This window comes from Salmo salar, chromosome ssa06 (assembly GCF_905237065.1).
Source record: "Salmo salar chromosome ssa06, Ssal_v3.1, whole genome shotgun sequence".
Lineage (NCBI taxonomy): Eukaryota > Metazoa > Chordata > Actinopteri > Salmoniformes > Salmonidae > Salmo > Salmo salar.
This window is the reverse complement of record NC_059447.1, coordinates 30880215-30903625: the sequence shown is the minus strand read 5'-3', so window position 1 is coordinate 30903625 and position 23411 is coordinate 30880215. Positions and strand designations below refer to the sequence as shown.

General features: G+C 41.2%; 2 protein-coding genes across 2 annotated transcripts; both read left to right on the top strand.

Annotated features, from left to right (window-relative positions):
* Positions 1 to 3648: 3648 nt before the first annotated feature.
* On the top strand, positions 3649 to 9033 carry LOC106606947 (ectonucleotide pyrophosphatase/phosphodiesterase family member 7). The gene is made up of 6 exons (XM_014203442.2): positions 3649 to 3969; positions 4427 to 4572; positions 4834 to 5466; positions 7068 to 7296; positions 7506 to 7629; positions 8427 to 9033. Exons 1-6 carry the CDS (start codon positions 3723 to 3725, stop codon positions 8479 to 8481), a joined length of 1434 nt encoding a protein of 477 aa, XP_014058917.1. The 5' UTR covers positions 3649 to 3722; the 3' UTR covers positions 8482 to 9033.
* Positions 9034 to 11881: 2848 nt separating this feature from the next.
* On the top strand, positions 11882 to 18499 carry LOC106606946 (chromobox protein homolog 2). Its single transcript, XM_014203441.2, has 5 exons — positions 11882 to 12184; positions 12271 to 12314; positions 13639 to 13704; positions 14490 to 14559; positions 14657 to 18499. Exons 1-5 carry the CDS (start codon positions 12113 to 12115, stop codon positions 16094 to 16096), a joined length of 1692 nt encoding a protein of 563 aa, XP_014058916.2. The 5' UTR covers positions 11882 to 12112; the 3' UTR covers positions 16097 to 18499.
* Positions 18500 to 23411: the final 4912 nt, after the last annotated feature.

Below are 23411 nucleotides of genomic sequence, written 5' to 3'. Positions count from 1 at the left end.
GAGCAATGCCGGCAGGGAGGAATACGCATGAGAACTAATTGAGCTATGTTAGTGGGCAAAAAGCCTACATTTGACATCACTACCTCCCCTGCTCCAAACCATAATAATATCCAAGATGCAAAAACATACAAGTGATGAATCTATTGTTTATAATACAGAGACCACATTTGACGCTGTATCAGCATGAGCTATATGAATTTGACATGTAATCTCAACAGAATTAACCATAAACACAATTATAGTAGTGGCCGCCGGTCTGGCACAGTGGATACTGAGCTAAATGCTTATTTGTGTGTAACCTGATAGAGGGCTATTCATGCATCAAATGTCTGTTTACGTACAATTCAAAACACAGCGAGTGGGCTCTCTGAACATTGGCCTGTACTTGACCCCATGATTATCAGCCACCAAACAGTGCATGCTCAAACAAACAGCATGCTAGTCATTTAAACCTTATCGATGAGTTCTTGGAAATGAAACCAAGGGGAAATTGTTCAGTTAAAGACGGAACAAAGTCGGTTCATGACAAGGAATACCACATTTAATCTAATGGAATGTTTCAATCAATAACATGTAATGTGTACTGTATATCTCGTAGAAGACAGAGAGCTCCAACTACCAGATGGGTGGACAGACAGAAAATAAATTCCATACAATTTGAGAGAGTTTCACTGTATTGTTTAGTGTGATCGTATCCTTAGTTGTAATGTCTATGTGGTGCAATAGTATTATATGGGCAGCAGGGAGTGCTAAAGACAAATAATTCACTTTTCCACAAGATGCAAAAATAGAGATTCTCTGTGGAAATTATAAACAGAATTGTGAGGGTCATATAAAGTTTCCCTGCCCCTGAAGTTCAGTGTGTGTGTTTTTTGATAAAGTTCTCATGGCAGAGATCTGAGACTCTCCCTTGGTCTCAACAGTCCTAAATGCTCCACCAAATCTTGCTGACGTTGGACTAGGGATGGAGTTAATATGAAACAGCTACTGAATATGAATGAGGTAAATGAGAGCTGATGAATGTTATCCCTTATCTCCGTGAAGATTAGATATTTCCCTTGAACTCCCGCCAAGGACAAAAGAAAGAACCCATTTGAAGTGCTTGCTTGTCAGGGAATTTGATCGACATTGATAAAGTAGCATCATAAACCAGTGAGTGATATACAGTACAGTGTCTGGAAGGGTACATGATTTGAAGTAAAGCGCTAGAAAGACAGAGGCCACAGAAAATAGTTTTGTTTTGTTGTTTGTTTGTCCATGGTCATGGTGGCAAATTCCAAATCTAAAAGGATATTTAGCACTAGCCCGAAGCTAAAAACACATTGAGGAGTGAGTTATTAAAAGGAATATGTCTATGTTAGGGGAACGTAGTGGGAGAAATACTTCAGTGCTACTCCATACGATATGATATGTGGCTCTGTTCATGCCAGGTGGACTGAGCAGGAGTTAACGACTTTGGTGAAACTCCACATAATTATTGCGTTTCCATTTCCATGTGTTTCCCTTGCATTCAGTAGCATCTATGAATCACATGTCCAGCCTATGCAAACGGAAGAACCAAGAACACGGATGGTTCCTGATGTTGTGGGATTCTCTCTGGTGTTTACAGAACAATTGAGGCCAATTTTTCAGTTTTTTATTTGTTAAAAAAGTTTGAAATATCCAATAAATTTCGTTCCACTTCATAATTGTGTCCCACTTGTTGTTGATTCTTCACAAAAAATTACAGTTTTATATCTTTATGTTTGAAGCCTGAAATGTGGCAAAAAGTCGAAAAGTTCAAGGGGGCCGAATACTTTCGCAAGGCACTGTACATAGACATGGAATCACTGGCCACTTTAATAATGGACCACTAGTCACTTTAATAATGTTTACATACTGTTTTACTCATTTCATATGTATATACTATATTCTATTATTTTGTATTTTAGTCAATGCCACTCCGACATTGCTCGTCCTAATATTTATATATTTCTTAATTCTATTTTTTAGATTAGTGTGTATTGTTGTGAACTGTTAGATACTACTGCACTGTTGGAGCTAGAAACACAAGCATTTCGCTACACCCGTAATAACATCTGCTAAATATGTGTATGTGACCAATAACATTTGATTTGATGTGCTTTGGTGTGCATATGAATGCACACAGCATCTTTTTCCCCACTTCTATTGATAAAATAATTGTACAACGTCATACAAAAGTTTTACTGTGTGTGAACTTTCAAATGCATCCTGTCCTTAATAAATAGGTATTTTAATATAACTTTTTTTGAACACAAAAAAAATGTGATAAATAAAATATTGAATCGGTCATCATCCTCAAATGAAGGGAATGATTACGCAATGTTTGCAAGAGGGTGGCAATCTGATTTCATTGGTCCTCAACTAGCGACAGACACTTCATTCAGGATAAACTGAGTTATGCCGAGCTTTACATGGAAGACGGCAAACCAAATGTCATTGTTTTCAATGAGAGCATGACGGTAAATACCGCTGAGCCTGGCGGTGAATGCCGTCAGCCGCCACGGTAGACGGGACTTGGCCCCAAAGTTCAGACTTTTGCAGTCTGCCGTAGCGTTGTGTTCTAACTGTCTGTTTAGTGAAATCATCATAGCAACGCATACCGTCGTGCTGGCTTGCTTTTGCCGTCACCATCTTTCTTGCTTTCTTGCCCCGCTATGCCGACGGGTATGACCGTTTTTGCGTACCCCGTCTAAACGCAGCATTAGCCCAGATTTATGCTGTGTTTAGACCAGGGACGCCATTTAACGTCGTGCTCTCATTGAAAACAGTGACATCTGGTTTTCTGTCTACCTCGTACCATCTAAACGCAGCTTTAGCCTCCCCAGAGCAGGTTAGTTCTAAAGCATTCATTGCCATAGAAAGTTACCTGGCTAACTCCTCAAACCAGCTACTTAGTATACACCCTGGATCTGTGAGATCAGGATATCATGATTCAAGGTTGCTATTAGATTAGGATAGTTCTGTCCTTGTGCTGTTCTTGTCTATTAAGGTTATGTATTATGTCATGTTTTATGTTTTGTTTGGACCCCAGGAAGAGTAGCCACTGCTTTCTAATAAAATACTAAACTAAATAGTAAATACTATCAGGTTACGGTTTCCCTAGAGACTGGAGTTCACTGATGAAGAGGTACATCCTCTCATTTTCTTCTCAATTTTCTAGGCGAAAGATCGATCATGTACCATCCACACTCAAGGTGAAATCCATACGTGTCTTTTCGCTTTGTCAATTATTCACTAGAAACTCAGAAAGACGGATGGACAAACGGACAGACAGACGGGCAGACAAAATGGATGGATGGACAAGCAGACAAAGTCCATGAACATAACAGCCAAGCGGACAGTCTTGTTTACAACATTCTGGAACTGATATCTTGCAATCACAATAAAAGAGAGTTCCTATACAAGCACAGGAACAAACATTGGATGGTAATTACACAGTACATAAAAACATAATCAAGCAACATGCATAAATGTGCTGAGCAAACATCCATCTAATCAACTAGATACTATATGATCAGATAAGATGAAACTTTGATCACATGCTGCTGGCACAGGGAAGGGAAATGTGCTCAGGTGTAATGGGAAGGGGAGGGGCTTTAAGGCTTTAACCGTGAGGTGCTGGAGTCGGTGTATAGCAACAGCCTGCATACCCAAGGATCGGAGTAAAGTGACAGACTCAGCTCTGTGTCGTACCCACTATGTTGTGGACAGTGAGTCTCTGCCTCCTGTTGGCCGCGTCCTCTTCAGGTGTACCGCTGGATAGATACAGCACCAAAGGCCAGCATAAAGTACTGCTCGTCTCCTTCGATGGCTTCAGGTGGGACTACGACCGCGATGTGGACACGCCGAATCTGGACACAATGGCCAAAGACGGAGTCAAGGCCAGATATGTGACCCCACCTTACCTCACCATCACCAGTCCCACACATTTCACCCTCCTAACAGGTACCTACTGTAGATCGATACCCAGGCATAACCCTTTTCTACAGGCTCCAAGAGAGCAGTGATTCTGTGGAGGTTCATGTTCATGTCATGGCGGTCCTTTTTTTTCTCTAATTATTGGATCACAAGTCATTCCCAGTTTAGTTAATAAGAAATTAACTGTAATTCAATGTCCCAGGGTCCAGCAGCTTTCAGAGTTGAGTAAGATGATTATGTTGGGAAGGCTGAAGGAGGAATTTCTATTTTCCTTGACAGAAATTCTCATTTTTGACTCTTGAATCATCAGTGCCAGTTTAAAAGAAATGTAACTTCCTTGAAATTAAATTCCTTTCATCTCCAGTGTCGGTCGTAAGACCTTGTCCAAGAAGCGCCATGGCACTCACAGGCTATAAAGTTGATAGAATTTGTCATGTGAATGTGGCAGACTGAATATTGAGAGATTGACAGTGACTCTTTTCAGGGCGCTACATTGAAAACCATGGGGTGATCCACAACATGTGGTTCAACATCACCACCAGTGAGAAACTGCCTTACTATGCTACCCAGTTTAAGAATGAGTGGTGGGACAACGGCACTCTACCCATCTGGATCACAGCCCAGAGACAGGTCAGAATGATTTCAAATGCACCTTCATCTTAAATCACTCCTGCATTTGCTTTACATTAATACAAATCAAATCAAATGTTATGTCAATGCAAATAGTCTGGGTAGCCATTTAAATGTCTGTGCATATATGCATGTACGGTGTGTGTGAGAGTTGTATGTGAGACTGTATGTGTGTCTGTGTGTGTTTGTAAGACTGTGTGTGTGTAAGACGGTGTGTGTGTGTGCGTGACACCTCTCTTCATCCCCATTTTGTCTATTCAGGGCCTGAGGGCTGGCTCTCTTCACTTTCCTGGCACGCAATCCACCTACCAGGGAGAGACGCAGACAGTGAAGGAAGTGGAACCACGGTTTTATGACTACAAAAACGAGACAAAATGGCAAGAGAACGTAGAGAAGGTGATGGGCACCTGGTTCAGTGAGATGGACCTGGACTTTGTGTCACTGTATTTTGGGGAGCCTGACGGCACAGGCCACAAATACGGGCCTGATTCCCCTGAGCGGAGGGAGATGGTCAAGCAGGTGGACAGAACAGTGGGCTACATCCGCAGCTTGGCTGAACAAAATGGACTTGCCGATAGTCTCAACATCATCATCACCGCTGACCATGGGATGAGCAATGTGTACCGCAACGGCTTGGTGAAGGAGATCACCCTTTCCAGGATCCCCGGGTTCTCCTTCAGAGATATAGCCTTTCACCTGGTGGACTTTGGGCCCTCTGGGATGCTGCTTCCCAAGAAGGGCATGCTGGATAAGGTCTACAACGCCCTGAAGGGGGCGCACCCTCACCTTCATGTCTTCAAGAAGGAGGAGATGCCCAAGCGCCTTCACTTTGCTAATAACAACCGCATCCTACCCATCATTCTCTTCTCTGACCCTGGATATGTCATTAACGGGGTGGGTTCATAGCATGTCTCTATAGTATTTAGTAATAGTAGTTCGCTTAAACAAATGAATACTTTTTTTATGGGTTTCCGTCATGCACAGAACCAATTTCATGCACACAAAAAGTGAAATGAAGGCATACTTTTACTTTTGTGAGACTAAACATGCATATTGTTGTAGACTTTCCAATTCCATGCTTTAATGTGAATTACTGATTAGAGGGTTGGCCTCAGTGAACATAGTATGAGCAAAGAAGCTGGTTTAAAAATAACCATGTAACCTATACAGTATATCTTTAGGCATCTAGGATATTTTATAACTTCTATAATATACAGTACAGTATGGCACAACCTCATGCATCCCCCTGCATGCATTATGTGATTTCTGATAACATGCCATATTTCAATGGACTACAAATATTGAAGGAATTACCAAGTGAATTTGGTTTGTAGCGATGGAGAAAATGGAATATTTTAGACCGGAAACAAGGAATTCAAATCTAATCTTAATACATTACAATTTGAATCAAGTGCATTACCACCTTCCCAGGATAATGCAGGTTTGGCTGACGGCATGCAGAGCTCTCTAATGCTTCATGAAGATATTCATGCCACAAAATTCGACATTAGCATTTACATTTGGCTCAACCCTGCTGCCTGTAACTTTACCACTGGAAGTGCTACATCACTCCATTGAGTGATACTAAATCATAAAGAAATCTGATTCTCATTTTTGCATACGAGAGATGGCCACTACAAATCAACATACTGTAAAACAGAAATAGCAATATAGCTAAATTACAAATGTCTTCAAATGCTATACTGACAGTAACCCATCAGAGGTATTGATTACACCTGAACGCATATAAACTCATTGAAGGCTGTGGTTACAGTGAGGGTATGTGGTAGTGTTCATTTGATCTTCAGTGTAAAGTCTAATTATCAAAATACATAAGTTCAGGGTATTTGACCCTCTTGTGTTATCTCCTGTTTACGGACCCTTTATTTAGACATTTCAAAAGGTATTCCTCTCAGTTTTATCAAAGCAAATGTTATGCATGTTCAGAGAAGGGTTACATAATATCTATGGTAATTAGCCTACCTTCTCCCTGTGTATCTAAATATATCAGTGTATTTTCTGTGAACAAAGTGAAGATAAAAAAGTGTTCGTATAACTGTATCACTTGCTGTTCATACAATCCATTGTAATATCCATTTCATGATCAAAGTAGTTGTCCTGAATGACCAAAGGAACTATGTGATGTTTAGGCCTCCTTAGTTTATGAAAGGATTCCCTCTTAACCTGATTAACAGTCATTTTAACAGTATGCGTCTAATAATGGAGAACAGGGAAATTCTCCCGTTTCTGTTCTTATAAGCACGGAGCAGATGTAATGGTTGCTCAAGCAACCCTTTCCTTCAGTTAGTCAACATCTCCCTCTGCTGTCCAGTTGAGAGTACATCATAGAAAGACAAGTTGGACTTCAGGCTTCCCATTATGATGATCAATATGAATTGCAACATTCTGATCATTCACGATTTCACTTCTCCTACTCTAAGTGGACTCCTACAGACTTGATCACCCTGACTCTTCTTGGCTCTTTGTCTCTACAGTTCCTCCCAGTGCAGTTCAATGCAGGGGAGCATGGCTTTGACAACGAAGAAATGGACATGAAGCCCTTCTTCAGAGCTGTGGGGCCGGCGTTCCAAAAGGACCTGGAGGTGGGCCCCTTTGAGACAGTGAACATATACCCCTTGATGTGTCACATACTGGGCATCAAGCCTGATCCCAATGATGGCCACCTGGATGCCACAAAACACATGCTGGTCTCTGTCACAGAGGGTAAGTTTATATCAGGCTAATGACCCAAAAAGTGTTACACCTGCTCCTTCATTACACAGCCAAAGTAATCTATTGTCTAACGCAATGTATATAGAATGTACAAATATGCAACACAACAGAAATTACAAAATTGATTAATAATGTCGGTCATTGACATCCATGTACACAAATCAAATGACATTACATGTGCATTACGTCTCGTATTTCAGACCTCCGTCAGGACATAAAATCAAATATCTTTGTTGGATTGGCAGCAGTGGCTGGATTTCTTGTTGTGGTCTTCATAGCAGTTGTGTCGTTTAATGCATTCAAGAAGGAGAAAAATGATAGAAGGTATGTATGTCTGCATATGTATGCAAATCAATGGGAATTGGAAAATGTGAAGAATATTTGCCTGCACAATCTGATATATAGAAATGTGTGCAATGTAATAAGAGAAAAAAGTAGAAATTGACTAACCACAGATACAGGCTCAGATATGTTTCATTCTCCTAATGGTTAAAGGGAAACTGAAACCTCAAACATACAGTATTAAAATAAACAAGCAGAAGGATATTTGCCCACTGGCGGGTACATAGAGTTGCAAACAACTTTGTTTTAAATGCATCATTTCTTTTGTTTACTGCCGATGTTGGATTCCGTCAGTTTCTCAGCTTCTGTCACTGTTTCTTCCTCTGCCATAAATCAAGACAATAATGTACTGATTGGAAGCTTTCTATAGTTAAGGTGTAATTCCAAGAGACAGGTAAACAAACTGAACGAGTCGAGCGGTGGAAACAATCTGTCGTGGGTAAAAAATAAAAAGGACAAGTCAAGTGCTCTGTCTGTATGTTAATACAATTAGGGACAGCCCATATCTGTTCACGTCCTGTTGCTGATTGTAGTCAGCGGGATACTGACTCTGCAGAGGCCTAGTTGGATAACATGGTGCAGATAGGCTACATACAGTTATAAATTCTGTAAACATGTTTGGGTATTAATGAGTTAAACATGTCATACTATTAAGTCATGCCATTGGTTTAGTCCTCACACTGACTGTGAAATGTATATTTTAGAAAACTATGATAACCCTGTGTCAACATAACTTCCTCCCAATTATTCAGAACGTATCATTCTTTCCTATGTTTCAGCTCTGAGAAGTCAGTGCTTCCAGGGGGAAAGGAAGCGACTCAAACTGCCCTTTAAACTGCACCCCAAGTGAAATCTGAAATGGATAAACAAAGGGACGCCACTACTTATGACATTATGGACATACTCCCTAAAAACCTCCTTATAACAGACTAGTGCATCCCCTCCATGTTGAGACTGACACCCTGCACTGATCGGAAAGGTTTTTTTCCTTGCGAATGTAAGCCACTACAGTCACCATGCCACCTGGGACAACTTATGCTTTAGACATTTTCTAAAAGGATGTATTCTCTAAACAATGATTGATGCCATGATACACTGATGAGATCAGTAGACTACAGCAAAAGAACACATTATCTGAATCTAAGTCACCGGACAAAACCAGTTCAAAAAGTGACAAATTGTATACTCTGACATCAGTGCAGGCATGCATTATATGAAAGTTGTTTAATTATAAATCCATTTCTGATTTCCAAGTTATATTTTTCAAAATCCTGTCAACTAACAAAATAATTGTTTGTGGTTTTGTTCTGGATGGCAGTGAGTGAGTGGAGTGAACCTATAGGTTTCTGTATAAATACGTTATATAAATAAAGGAATGGAAATACATTTCAAGAGTAATATAATATCAATATTTGGTGTGACCACCCTTTCCCTTCAAAACAGCATCAATTGTTCTAGGTACACTTGCAGACAGTTTGAAGGAACTTGACAGGTAGGTTGGCCCAAACATCTTGGAGAACTAACCACAGTTCTGTGGATTTAGGCAGCCTCAGATGCTTCTCTCTCTTCATGTAATCCCAGACCGACTCGATGTTGAGATCAGGGCTCCGTGGGGGCCATACCGTCACTTCCAGCACTCCTTCACGCTGAAGATAGTTCTTAACGACTTTTGCTGTGCGTTTGGGCGGTCATTGTCATGCTGCAAATAAGTTTGGGAACAATCAGATGCCTCCATGATGGTATTGCATGATGGATAAGTATCTGCCTGTACTTCTCAGCATTGAGGAGACCATTAATTCTGACCAATTCCCCAACTCCATTTGCAGAAATGAAGCTCCAAACTTGCAAGAAATCTCCACCATGCTTCACTGTTGCCTGCAGACACTCATTTGCGTTCCGCTCTCCAGCGAACAAACTGCCTTCTGCTACAGCCAACTATTTCACATTTTAACTCAGTCCAGAGCACCTTTGCGATTTTTCTGCACCCCAGTTCCTGTGTTTTCGTGCATAGTTGAGTCACGGCCTTGTTTCCACGTCAGAGGAATGGTATTTTGGCTGCAAGTCTTCCATGAAGGTCACTTCTGACCAGACTTCTCCAGACAGTAGGTGTGTGCACTAGGGTCCCACTTTTCTGCCAATTCTGAGCTGATGGCACTGCTGGACCTCTTCCGATTACAAAGGGAAGTAAGCATGATGTGTCTTTCATCTGCTGCAGTAAGTTTCCTTGGTCAACCACTGCGTCTACAGTCCTCAACGTTGCCCGTTTCTTTGTGTGCTTCGATAGAGCTTGGACAGCACATCTGGAAACCCCTGTCTGCCTTGAAATGTCTGCCTGGGAGAGACCTTGCTGATGCAGTATAACTATCTTGTGTCTTGTTGCTGTGCTCAGTCTTGCCATGTTGTATGACTTTTAACAGTAAACTGTCTTCAGCAACCTCACCTGGTTAGCTGAGCTTGGCTGTTCCTCACCCAGTTTTATTCCTCCTACACAGCTGTTTCTGTTTCAGTTAATGATTGTGTTTCAACCTACATATTGAATTGATGATCATTAGCACCTGTTTGGTATAATTGTCTAATCATACACCTGACTATGTGTCTACAAAATCCCTGACCTTGTGCAAGTGTACCTAGAAGGATTGATGCTGTTTTGAAGGCAAAGGGTGGTCACACCAAATATGGATTTGATTTAGATTTTTCTTCTGTTCACTCACTTTGCATTTTGTTAATTGATAAATATTTTCTATTAACATGTCTATTTTTGAAAGCATTCTTACTTCACAGCATTTTTTCACACCTGCCTAAAACTTTTGCACAGTACTGTATTTCTTGACATGACCTTACAGATATATTTTATATGTATTGTCATTTGATGATATATCAACTGGATTTAAGATGGTGATTACTAATTGTTAAAAAAATATGTGGAAATACAACACGTGACAAGATAATTATATAAGTTAATAGGAAATTACATAGAAAATCTGCATTTTAACTTTTTTAATTATACTGTAAATTATGACAAACTATCATTACAGGTCATCATTATGCTAGTGAACATTACCAGAAGAGTAATACAATTACAATAAAGTAACAGGCCTGACTAAAGGCCTTCCATTTTAAATAATAGATAAGGTATTGGGTATGGGGGGGAAAGATAAGCAACTGTTCTATTTTTCATACAAGGCTTTCAGTAACATATTTTCCAGGGAAAAATCCAATAGAGTACCACAGTATGAGTCATTATACCCATAAAACCTAGCGGTCAAACAGGGAAATGGGTCCAATCATTTTTCCACCATTCATTTTTTTCCCATAGGGGTTTTAGAAACACTTAAAATAAGGGCTGTGTTTTGTGTAGGCTTACCCTGGCGTGACATTTTGATAACCATGTAAATCTCTCTTGGACAAGGTGAATTTTATCAATATATTCGCCTGTATTTACCCCCCAAAAATGAAATGATATTAGCTACAAATGCCATGATGATCTGGATGAGATTGCCGAATGGAGGCAAAGAATCTCTGGATTAACTATCTAATGTTGGCTAAATGTAGTAATGAATAAACTGGCTAAACTTCTGTTAGACAAGGTGTCAGCTAGAGATGACGTGCAAGAGCTTGCAGGGCTTCTATAGTATTGCATGATGCTAATTAGCATTTTCAAATCTGAGAGTAAATAGAGCCGAATATATTTATAAAAGTCACCTTGCCCGAGAGGTTTATATGGTTATTAAAATGTCACACCAGGGTAAGCCTAGACAGAGCACAGCCCTTATTTTTTTTACGTTTTTCTAAAATCCACTATGGGAAAAATGAATGGTGGAAAAATGATTGGAACCATTTCCCTGTTTAACCGCTAGGTCTTATGGGCATTATGACGCTGCCACTGTGGTGCTCAATAAACCACAACAGAGGGGAAGAGGCGAAGGGAGAGAGTTTACTCCGCCAAAAATCTGTCCACGAAACAGGCCACGAAGTGAGGCATTTTTGCATGGAGGTCAATGAGAGTGTCCAATTTGGTCAACAAAAAAAGTAATTTCTAATTTGTTACATAAGGCTTATTTGATATGTTATAAGTTTCATAATGGTTATGTTGTTAGGAATTCGCTGATATATGTGGATGCACGTGGCATTTCGGAAACAAAAAACAACAACTACTTTATATTGTTGTTCAGACACGTATCTGCCCTTTCATTGGCTAGAATGTTCTCACCTGATCTGGCCTCCTCCCTCCTGGCTTCCATCTTTGAGGACATGTAGTTCCATTGCTTGAGCGGTCACTCGATTATCTTGTCAATATAATAGAACATTTTTGACCACAATATGTGAAAACGATTTGATTGGTCACACGTCGAGGTGTGACGTTTACAGGGACGGTATCTGCCAAGGGACAAGCTTCGAGAATGCGTTTTCTTTCCGCCCTCTTTTCCATTCTTTTCATAAAATACTAGAGTAGGCAACAGCGAACATGGAGGAATTGAGCGCCGTAGGAGAACAGGTTTTCGACGCGGAATGCATCCTGAACAAACGACTAAGAAAGGTTAGATGTTGTAAAATATAATTTTCTCATATCCCAAAATATTTTCTGCCCACAGTTTGGTAACATTTCCTTTTTTATTTTCGCAGGGGAAGTTAGAGTTTCTTGTAAAGTGGAGGGGATGGTCATCCAAGTAAGTACAAGTGGTGCTGCAGCTGCGAGTGCAGCCTCAAACAATGAAAACAACAACAACGTGTCGCTTTTTGCTTCACTGTTGTTGTAAAGGATTCATACATTCCCTAAATTCGCTCGAAATCATGCTGCACGTGAAAACGAGAAAGTATGGTTTTACGCTTGCCTCCTCCTCCTACTAATATTATTGTTGTTGTTGTTGGTTTTAAGGTTTGGAAATTAACCTAGTTAGTTATGCAAAACAAGCAGATCGTTTAGGGTTTTGGTTTCTCGTATTCAATATCTGCTGGTTTGTCTATTTGACATCTCAGTAATTATGCCACACAAACTAGGCTATAGAAACTCATATTTGATCACTCGCTACTGAAACTCTAGCTAATGGTTTATCAGTGTAGCTTTATATTATATGCTTTATTGATAAATAAATTACAAGCAGGAGTTGGTAGATGTTTGGGTTGGGAAACGTATGCCGAGTCTCACACACATCCCACAAACTACAGTGTCCAGTTGGTACACTTGCCTAATTTTTGTGATGGTTGTTTAAATGTATATGATAATGTAATATAGTTTATTTATTGCCTAACGTGACTCGGTAGTATACATATCATTTTCGTAAATCAGTCTTTCCCCCCTTTCGAGCGCTCCAGCTGCCAGCGCGTCCTTGTCACAGTTGCCCTTTCCCTTGTCCCTTCTGTTTCATTGTTGCTATTAATCCCATCATCAATGGGCATTCTGCCTGTCGCTCACACCCCGTTCTTAACCCAAATCCTCACATTGCTGTCGGATTCTGCCAGGGCCATCGATTTGTCAAGTTATTTACTTGTTGTGATATAAACAGGTAAGATGTGGCTGGTGGAAATTATAATGTGCTTGCCAATTTGCAATTTCTTTCTACATTAACTCAGTATTGGCCCTCTTGAGATTCTCTGATTCCTGTGAAGGCGGCAGATCCTACACACTTGGCTTTAAATAAACTTCTCTCCTTATCTTCCCCCTTTGCTATGTGGTTAAGCCTCCGACTCACAGCTCTTTGCATATGCCTCCTATCTCCTATCTCTACACTAGGTTACACTAGGCCTCCTTTCTCTAATCGCTATGTTAGGTTACACTAGGCCTCTTATCTCTACACAATCACTAGGGTAGGGTATAGGTTATACTAGGTCACTAGGTTAGGTTACACTAGGCCTACATTTCATTACTGGTACACTATGGTCCAATCAGTGCATTGACGAACTTGTATCATCAACTTTTACCAAGAAGTACTGCAATGTGGACATTTTAAGTGATTTTAGTATTTTGATGGACATATTTTCCTTTTGCTTCAGGCACAATAGCTGGGAGCCCCAAGCGAACATCCTTGACCCAAGATTATTGGCTGCATTTAACAAGAGGTGAGTTTCTATTTGCCCAGGACCTCACTGAGTGAGCTATCCACTATATCCAAACAATGCCCTCTGAAATGCTCCAGCAGGGGTTAATAGTGCCCCATTCAAGCCAATGTGGAGCCCACAGATAGGCATACAATCTGTGTTTTCAGGCTGTAAACACATCGATATGAGTTTAGGTTTTCCCAACCCTTCAAGTTTTATTTGATGGTCGTTCTGTTCAATATACATTTGATGTAAAAATACATTATTTAGTATTGGTAAGGGATAAAATAATGCATTTGTAAAATAAAAGGAGTCATAAGTGCCAGTTAATCTTAAAACTGAAGCAGGGAAAATATTTCATTTCAAATGTATACTTTCCTTTGCAAACATACATTTGTAGAAGGATAACAATGATTTAAAAGCATATACAGCAGGAAATGAGGGGGTGGAACAAAAACAGGAACCAAATTTCCAAAAGTGAAAGCGTATCTAATGTTTTCAGATGAGCATCTGGGGATTTTTATTGCAACCTCTGATTTGTTTTTGCCAAGCATTGGGCATTGCAAGATAAGACAATACTTCACGAGATGTTACTTGTAAAAATTCTGTCTCGCCATGAACACACAGTCCATATGTCTCTGTCAAGAAGAAGGCTACAAGTCAGAGTGTATATGTTTAGTGATAGAATACCCTCTCCTCAGATGGTTTCCAAAACACTCAACAGTGCTCGCTCTGTATCCTTGACTCCTGCTCTACTTCTACCATAACTACTGCTGAAGACTGTTTCCTGTATTTTGTTTTTACAGTGAACAAGAAAAGGAAATTCTGATCTGCAAGAGAGGGAAAAGGCCGAGGGGGAGACCTCGAAAAGTTGTGGTATGATTTCCTCAAGACCTTTGACATTTTGGTAGAAAATACTTTTTAATATTTGTATAAATATAATGTACTATGACTTTTCCCGTTCTCATTTCAGGAAACTGTGCCTGAAGTGTCAAAGTCAAGCAGCTCTTCGTCATCGTCATCTTCGTCTGGCTCATCATCGTCATCTTCTTCCTCTTCCTCCTCATCGGATGATGACGACGATGATAACAACGATAGAAAGGCAAAGCCAGGTCCCAGAACACGGGAGCTCCACCCTGTCCCTCAGAAGAAAGCACAGATTGTTGTGGCCAAGCCGGAGCCCCCGAGGAAGAAGCGAGGCAGGAAAGCACTGCCTGCAGAAATGAAGGCCATTCAACAGAACAAGGGCCAGCGCAAGATCATAAAGACAGTTGCCAAAGAATCCCCTGCAGACCTCCGAGGTGGAATCAAGAAACCCTTTCACCCAGCCAGCTTCACCTTCATGGGGTTGAACAGCAGAGGCCCTCTGAGTGTCCAGGGCAGATGTTCCCTGGCCCAGGGTGGGACTACTAAAAGCTCCATGAACACTGCAGGCTCTGGCCGGTCAAATACCTCAGCTTCTCTCTCTTTCAACCAGAGATGCAACCAGAGCAAGAGTCAAGCTTCTGACTTCAAACTGTCGGTCTCTGATGTGTACAGTGGAGCAGGTTTGGACTTAAAAACGACTGCAAGCAAATCTCCTGGAGTAGCAGCGTTGAATTTGCATAACTCCAAACTCTCAACCAGCAATGGCAACCCGCAAGGAGCTTTTCAGCCACAGCTGGGTTCCCACAACGGGCAGAAGAAACCAGATGCCCCTGGGCAAACACCACTGCAGCAGGTACCCAATAACAAACCTGCTGCGCCCTTCTCCACTCCTAAAGGCCCTGCCAACCAAGCTGCAAGCCTTCAGGCACTAAACCTGCAGAGTGTGAACAAATCAACACCGGGCAACGGTACTCCAGGCAATGGCACCGCACCAGTGTCCAACCTGCGAAGCACCGCCAACCCAGTACGGAAAGACACAGTTGGTCAGTATGGTCAAGAGAAAAATCCTGTACAGAGTCCTGCCACGCCTGGTGGACAACAGCCCAGAAAGAGCCATCCTGGAATTAAGGTCAAAGCTGAGGAGACCAGTGAAGTGGGTGTCATGGCCGAGAGGCCTGAGAGGCTGACTACAACAAGGGCCCAAGGGAGGGTTGAGAAGAGCATTGTCCAGAACCCCTCCGTAGAGGCCAGAGACATCCTGGGCAAGCGGGAGAGATCTGCCTCCAAAGACAGTGGCAAGCAGGCCAAAGTCCTCCTGAGTGAGATGAGCACCGGTGAGGAGAGCACCTCAGACTCTGACCAGGATTCCCCCTACCCAAGTAACAGTCAGGACTTGTCCATCTCAGTCCAGACCGGCCAGGACTGGAAGCCCACTCACAGCCTGATCGAGCATGTGTTTGTTACTGATGTCACCGCCAACCTTGTCACTGTCACAGTCAAGGAGTCCCCAACCAGTGTGGGCTTCTTCAACATACATAATTATTGACTGAATACCGGTAATTGAGCTGCCTAGCAAAGGGGCTGAAAAGTAGACAGCAGAGGCCTTAAGTGGGGTATTGAATGAAGTAGATAAGTTAGAGCAGTGTTAATGCACATAGGTTTACTGCAGTGATGCAAAGTTTCCTCTTCTCTACAATGTATTCATCTGAAATCTGCAGACTTACTCTTTTGCTTTGCTCTGTTAGTAAGACAATGTACTTTTGATATATTGTACACACGCAACAAAACAAGCTAATCAACTGGAGGAAAGCTTTGTCTTAAGGGAACTATTCAGGGCCAGGTGTAAACTAGATTGGTAGCTTGTTTGATTACGAAGTAGTAATGCAACTCTTAGGGATGTCATTATAATGTAGCTACCTCTAGTTTAATCCAGCTCTCGTTTTGTATTCAAAGTTCTTCTGGAATAGCAAGCTTGGAAGTACTGTTTTTTTTCTCCCTCGAGTATAAGATGTCGTGACCATTACAATCAATTTGCCAATTCACATTAGTGTAAAGCACCATAGTCTTATATGAAATGTAAAATTCCAATGAAAGGACAAATAATAGCAACATTTCCTTAGGCAACATTTTCCAAAATAGAAAATGTTGTAATTACTGGAAGAGCTCTGTCTCTCGAAGCTATAACATTAACAAAGAAGTTTGCAAGGCAAACCCGGTGTTGCGTTGAGGACCAAGTTCTCATCAGTTGAAAATAAGTTTCATTCCTCAGTGCAGTCAGTCTATCAGTGAAGTATTTCACCCAGGCTGGAGTAGGAGGGAAGAAGATACACTATCTCTGTTCTCCCCTAGTGCTCAGATAAGACCGGTTACTGGCCGAGGTTACTCCTCTCCCTTCAGGTCTGTGTTCCCACAACCCCACTAGGGCATTCACTGGCGGGTGTACTGTCAAAACTGGTGATTATTATGGACGAGCCCAGTGAATAATTGCCGGTATAGATATGGCAGGATGATGATGGACAGCACACCTGACGTGACTCCTCCCCTACCTCAGCCAGAGTTCCCTGTGAAGGGCCTCTTTGTGCCTTTATGAGCGCTGAGGGCAAGCACTCAGGGATTTCACTACTGTGGGAAGGGTGGAGCCCAAGGAAACCTAACTGCCTGATATTGTTTTTCCTTGACCACAAAAAAAAACACCAGATCGAGTATTTAGCAGCTGGTGTTCAAAGTGTAGGCTGATGAAATGCTAGATATTTTCCTTTGTTACATGCAGTGTGCATACACACACCACAATCTCATTTTACTCGCCTGCATGGGATCAGTAGTTAGGCCCTGCTACCCACAGAAGAAAAATGTGTTTATCTGATGTAACTGAAAAGAAACCACAACGTCTACTGTCTTTCTGCTCCCTAGAGAGGAGTTAAGCTACACAGCACTTCAACTGAACTCCCCACTCTAATCATACTCTGCAGACCATGCTTTAAATGTTTTACTCAAATGAATCAACAAAGGCGTTACCCCAAAGAAAGCTAACGTGTCAGGTTTGCAGAGAAGGATGGTTATTCTAGTGCATCTGTTAATTATACACAGAGTGGTAATCATTGCTCCCTACTTGTTTAAATCTTGCCACGCAGATGCACCGTGTTTGAAAGTGCAGTTGTGTCATGATGTAACCTATGTGGTAGTGTATTGTTTAAACAAACACAAGAGAGATTTTTTTGTGAGAATTCTGGAGACACAACATTTGAGTGTGATTTGCCTCTCATACAGATCAAGTAGCCAGGCATTGTCCAGACATGTTTATTCTTCAACTAGATTTACAATACTTACAGATTTATGGTCAAATTGACTAGACTAGAACCAGCAACCACTTAGGTGGTTTTAAGTGCTTGTATTCAGCTGTTTATGGTGATAGTGCCTTAAACACTATTTGAGGCTATCTGGACCCTGGATTTGGAAAAATGTTCTCTCAAATATGTTCATATGCAAACATTACTGACATGATTAATGGGAAGCCTTGAAGGAGGACAAGGCATTGTGCCTTGATAGATGAGAAATTACCCTCATCCACAGGGTTTCTTAAATGTCAATGACATTTGACAATTTATGGGAGGATGGGGCACTTACAACTGGATTGCTTTGATAATTGTATCTCACATTTGACATGAGCTGGAGCCAGGCTACAGACTCCTGTAACGGTGGTTTTATGTTTTCCTCTCTCCATTTCTCAAATTGTGACGCGAGGGAGTGAAGGCATACAAGAAAAGACAATTGTTGGGCTGTGGTCTTTACACATTTGTAATCTTCTTTTGATATACTAACCATTTCAGCTGAAGGCTGTATTCTTCAAACTATTTATTTAAACGAGGTCTTCAGGATAGGACAATGTCACCAATCTTTGTATTGTGCATGTTGTCGTGATATTAACCTTAAATAAATAGTACTTTAATAAGTCTGGTAATCATTTCTGTTTTCACTGATCATGTTAGGGGTGCCCCTTAACCCTCAACTCATAATGTCAACCCAAGTCATACATTTTCTGTTAATTTGCCTTAGTATTAGAAATTCTGCTGAATTTAAATAGCCAATAGGAGTCTGAATAAAATTATTAGGTACGTGTACGTGCGAGTGTGTGTTACAAAAATACTTTGCAAAAATCCTCTTTGCAGGAGCCTCCTGAATATAATGTAGTTATTCAGTCACTAGATGGTGGTGTTGCATTTCAAACAAGGCCCATTCAGAATGGGGTACTATGTTTCTCCCCCTGTAGTTGTAACAGATGGATGGGTTCACCAATGTAAAGAGGGGTGGGCAATCACACTCACGTGGTTGTGAGACTTGCTGTTCCATTTGAAAAGCACATACTCACATTTTTCACTCTGACAGATCAAATCACTATCTGGTTTAGCTCCTAATTGATCCAATTGGAAATATATAATTTCCCTTCATGGGGATGTGTCAGGCTGAGCTAGTTACAGTACTGTCATTCAGGGTGTTCTAATCTACAGCCCCCTCCGCCTCTATGTGCCTGCTCACCCTGGTCACATCCTCCCTGGCTTTGGATTTAATATCTACAGTACCAGTCAAAAGTTTGGATTCACCTACACATTCCAGGGTTTTTATTTTTTTTACAACTTTCTACACTGTAGAATAATAGTGAAGACATCAAAACTATGAAATAACACACATGGAATGATGTAGTAACCCAAAAAGTGTTAAACAAATCAAAATATATTTTATACTTAAGATTCTTCAAGGTAGCCACCTGTTGCCTTGATGACAAAAAAAAAAAGATTTCACCTTTATTTAACCAGGTAGGCCAGTTGAGAACAAGTTCTCATTTACAACTGTGACCTGGCCAAGATAAAGCAAAGCAGTGCGACACAAACAACAACACAGTTACACATGGAATAAACAAACGTACAGTCAATAACACAATAGAAAAGTCTACATACAGTATCTGCAAATGAGGTAAGATTAGGGAGGTAAGGCAATAAATAGTCCATAGTGGCGAAATAATTACAATTTAGCAATTAAACACTGGAGTGATAGATGTGCAGAAGATGAATGTGCAAGTAGAGATACTGGGGTGCAAAGGAGAAGGGAAAAAAATAAACAACAATATGGGGATGAGGTAGTTGGGTGGGCTATTTACAGTTGGGCTACGTACAGGTGCAATGATCTGTAAGCTGCTCTGACAGCTGATGCTTAAAGTTAGTGAGGGAGATATGAGGCTTCAGTGATTTTTGCAATTCGTTCCAGTCATTGACAGCAGAGAACTGGAAGGAAAGGCGGCCAACAGAGGAATAGGCTTTGGGGGTGACCAGTGAAATATACCTGCTGGAGCGTGTGCTACGGGTGGGTGCTGCTATGGTGACCAGTGAGCTGAGATAAGGTGGGGCTTTACCTAGCAAAGACTTATAGATGACCTAGAGCCAGTGGATTTGGCGACGAATATGAAGCGAGGGCCAGCCAACGAGAGCATACAGGTCGCAGTGGTGGGTAGTATATGGGGCTTTGGTGACAAAACGGATGGCACTGTGATAGACTGCATCCAATTTGCTGAGTAGAGTGTGGAGGCTATTTTGTAAATGACATCGCCAAAGTCAAGGATCGGTAGGATAGTCAGTTCTACGAGGGTATGCTTGGCAGCATGAGTGAAGGATGCTTTGTTGCGAAATAGGAAGCCGATTCTAGATTTCATTTTGGATTGGAGATGCTTAATGTGAGTCTGGAAGGAGAGTTTACAGTCTAACCAGACACCTAGGTATTTGTAGTTGTCCACATATTCTAAGTCAGAACCGTCCAGAGTAGTGATGCTAGATGGGCGGGCAGGTGCGGACAGCGATCGGTTGAAGAGCATGCATTTAGTTTTACTTGCATTTAAGAGCAGTTGGAGGCCACGGAAGGAGAGTTGTATGGCATTGAAGCTCGTCTGGAGGTTTGTTAACACAGTGTCCAAAGAAGGGCCAGAAGTATACAGAATGGTGTCATCTGCGTAGAGGTGGATCAGAGAATCACCAGCAGCAAGAGCGACATCATTGATGTATACAGAGAAAAGAGTCGGCCTGAGAATTGAACCCTGTGGTACCCCATAGAGACTGCCAGAGGTCCGGACAACAGGCCCTCCGATTTGACACACTGAACTCTTTCTGAGAAGTAGTTGGTGAACCAGGCGAGGCAGTGATTTGAGAAACCAAGGATGTTGAGTCTGCCGATAAGAATGTGGTGATTGACAGAGTCAAATGCCTTGGCCAGGTCGATGAATACGGCTGCACAGTATTGTCTTATATCGATGGCGGTTATGATATTGTTTAGGACCTTGAGCATGGCTGAGGTGTTCCCATGTCCAGCTTGGAAGCCAGATTGCATGCGGAGAAGGTACGGTGGGATTCGAAATGGTCGGTGATCTGTTTGTTAACTTGGCTTTCGAAGACCTTAGAAAGGCAGGGTAGGATAGATTTAGGTCTGTAACAGTTTGGGTATAGAGTGTCTCCCCCTTTGAAGAGTAGTCACCTGGAATGCATTTCAATTAACATGTGTGCCTTGTTAAAAGTTAATTTGTGGAATTTCTTTCCTTCTTATTGTGTTTGAGCCAATCAGTTGTATTGTGACAAGGTAGGGGTGGAAGACAGAAGATAGCCTTATTTGGTAAAAGACTAAGTCCATATTATGGCAAAAACAGCTGAAATAAGCAAGGAGAAACAACAGCCCATCATTACTTTAAAAAATGAAGGTCAGTCAATGTGGAACATTTAAAGAACTTTGAAAGTGCTATGATGAAACTGGCTCTCATGAGGACTGCCACAGGAAAGGAAGACCCAGAGTTACCTCTGCTGCAGAGGATAAGTTCAATAGAGTTACCAGCCTCAGAAATTCCAGCCCAAATAAATGCTTCACAGAGTTCAAGTAACAGACACATCTCAACATCAACTGTTCAGAGGAGACTGCAGGAATCAGGCCTTCATGGTCAAATTGCTGCAAAGAAACCACTACTAAAGAATATCAATAATAAGAAGAGACTTGCTTGGTCCAAGAAACACGAGTAATGGACATTGGACAGATTTCCACCGTTTTTTTGGTCCGATGAGTCCACATTTGAGATTTTTGTTTCCGACCGCCGTGTCTTTGTGAGACGCAGAGTAGATGATCTCTGCATGTGTAGTTCCCACCGGGAAGCATGGAGGAGGAGGTGTGATGGTGTGGGGGTGCTTTGCTGGTGACACTGTGATTGATCTATGCATAGTCACTTTAATAACTCTACCTACAAGTACATTTTACCTCAATTACCTCGACACCAGTGCCCCCGACTCTGTACCGGTACCTCCTGTATTTAACCCCGCTACTGTTATTTACTGCTGCTCTTTAATTATTTGTTATTCTTATCTCCTACTTTTTTTTGTTGTTTCTTAAAACGGCATTGTTGGTTAAGGGCTTGTAAGTTAGCATTTCACTGTACGGTCTACACCTGTTGTATTCGGCGCATGTGACAAATAACATTTGATTTGATTTATTTAGAATTCAAGACACACTTAACCAGCATGGCTACCACAGCATTCTGCAGCGATACGCCATCCCATCTGGTTCGCGCTTAGTGGGACTATCATTTGTTTTTCAACAGGACAATGACCCAACACACCTTCAGGCTGTGTAAGGGCTATTTGACCAAGAAGGAGAGTGATGGAGTGCTGCATCAGATGACCTGGCATCCACAATCGTCCGACCTCAACACAATTGAGATGGTTTGGGATGAGTTGGACCGCAGAGTGAAGGAAAAGCAGCAAACAAGTGCTCAGCATATGTGGGAACTCATTCAAGACGTTTGGAAAAGCATTCCAGGTGAAGCTGGTTGAGAGAATGCCAAGATTGTGCAAAGCTGTCGTCAAGGCAAAGGGTGGCGACTTTAAAGAATATAAAATATAAAATATATTTTGATTTGTTTATCACTTTTTTGGTTACTACATGATTCCATATGTTTTATTTCATAGTTTTGTTGTTTTCACTATTATTCTACAATGTAGAAAATAGTAAAAATAAAGAAAACCCCTTGAATGAGTAGCTGTGTCCAAACTTTTGACTGGTACTGTATGTTGATATCACATCTCTATGTCCTCTGCCCACCCATCACAATAAAATCTGGCTGCTCAACATCAAATCATGGATGCAAGCCAACTTCTCAAAGCCAAAAAGTAAAAAGCAGTGGTATAAAGTACTTAAGAAAAAATACTTTAAAGTACTACTTAAGTAGTTTTTAGAGGTATCTACTTTACTATTTATATTTTTGACAACTTTTACTTCATTACATTCCAAAAGCAAATAATGTACTTTCTACTCCATTTATTTTCCCTGACACCCAAAAGTACTTGTTACATTTTCAATGCTTAGAAGGACAGGAAAATTGTCCAATTCAAACACTTAAAGAGAAAATCCCTGGTTATCCCCACTGCATCTGATCTGGCGGACTCACTAAACACAAATTATTTATACTTTTACTTTTGATACTTAAGTATATTTTAGCAATTACATTTACTTTAGATACTTAAGTATAGTTAAAACCAAATACTTTTAGACTTTTACTGAAGTAGTATTTTACTGTATGACTTTCAATTCTACTTGAGTCATTTTCTATTAATGTATCTTTACTTTTACTCAAGTATGACAATTGGGTACTTTTTCCACCACTGGTAAAAAGTGTGTGCTGGAAAAGCTGGGTGATTTCAACATGATTGAGGGTGTCACGGTCTCTCCCTGCCCCCAGGCCTGAAACCTTGGTGTTACCTTTGACCCCACTCTCTCATCTGAATGTCACATCAAGAACATTGAGATGGTCTCCTTTTTCCATTGCCAGAGTTTGCCCCTTACCC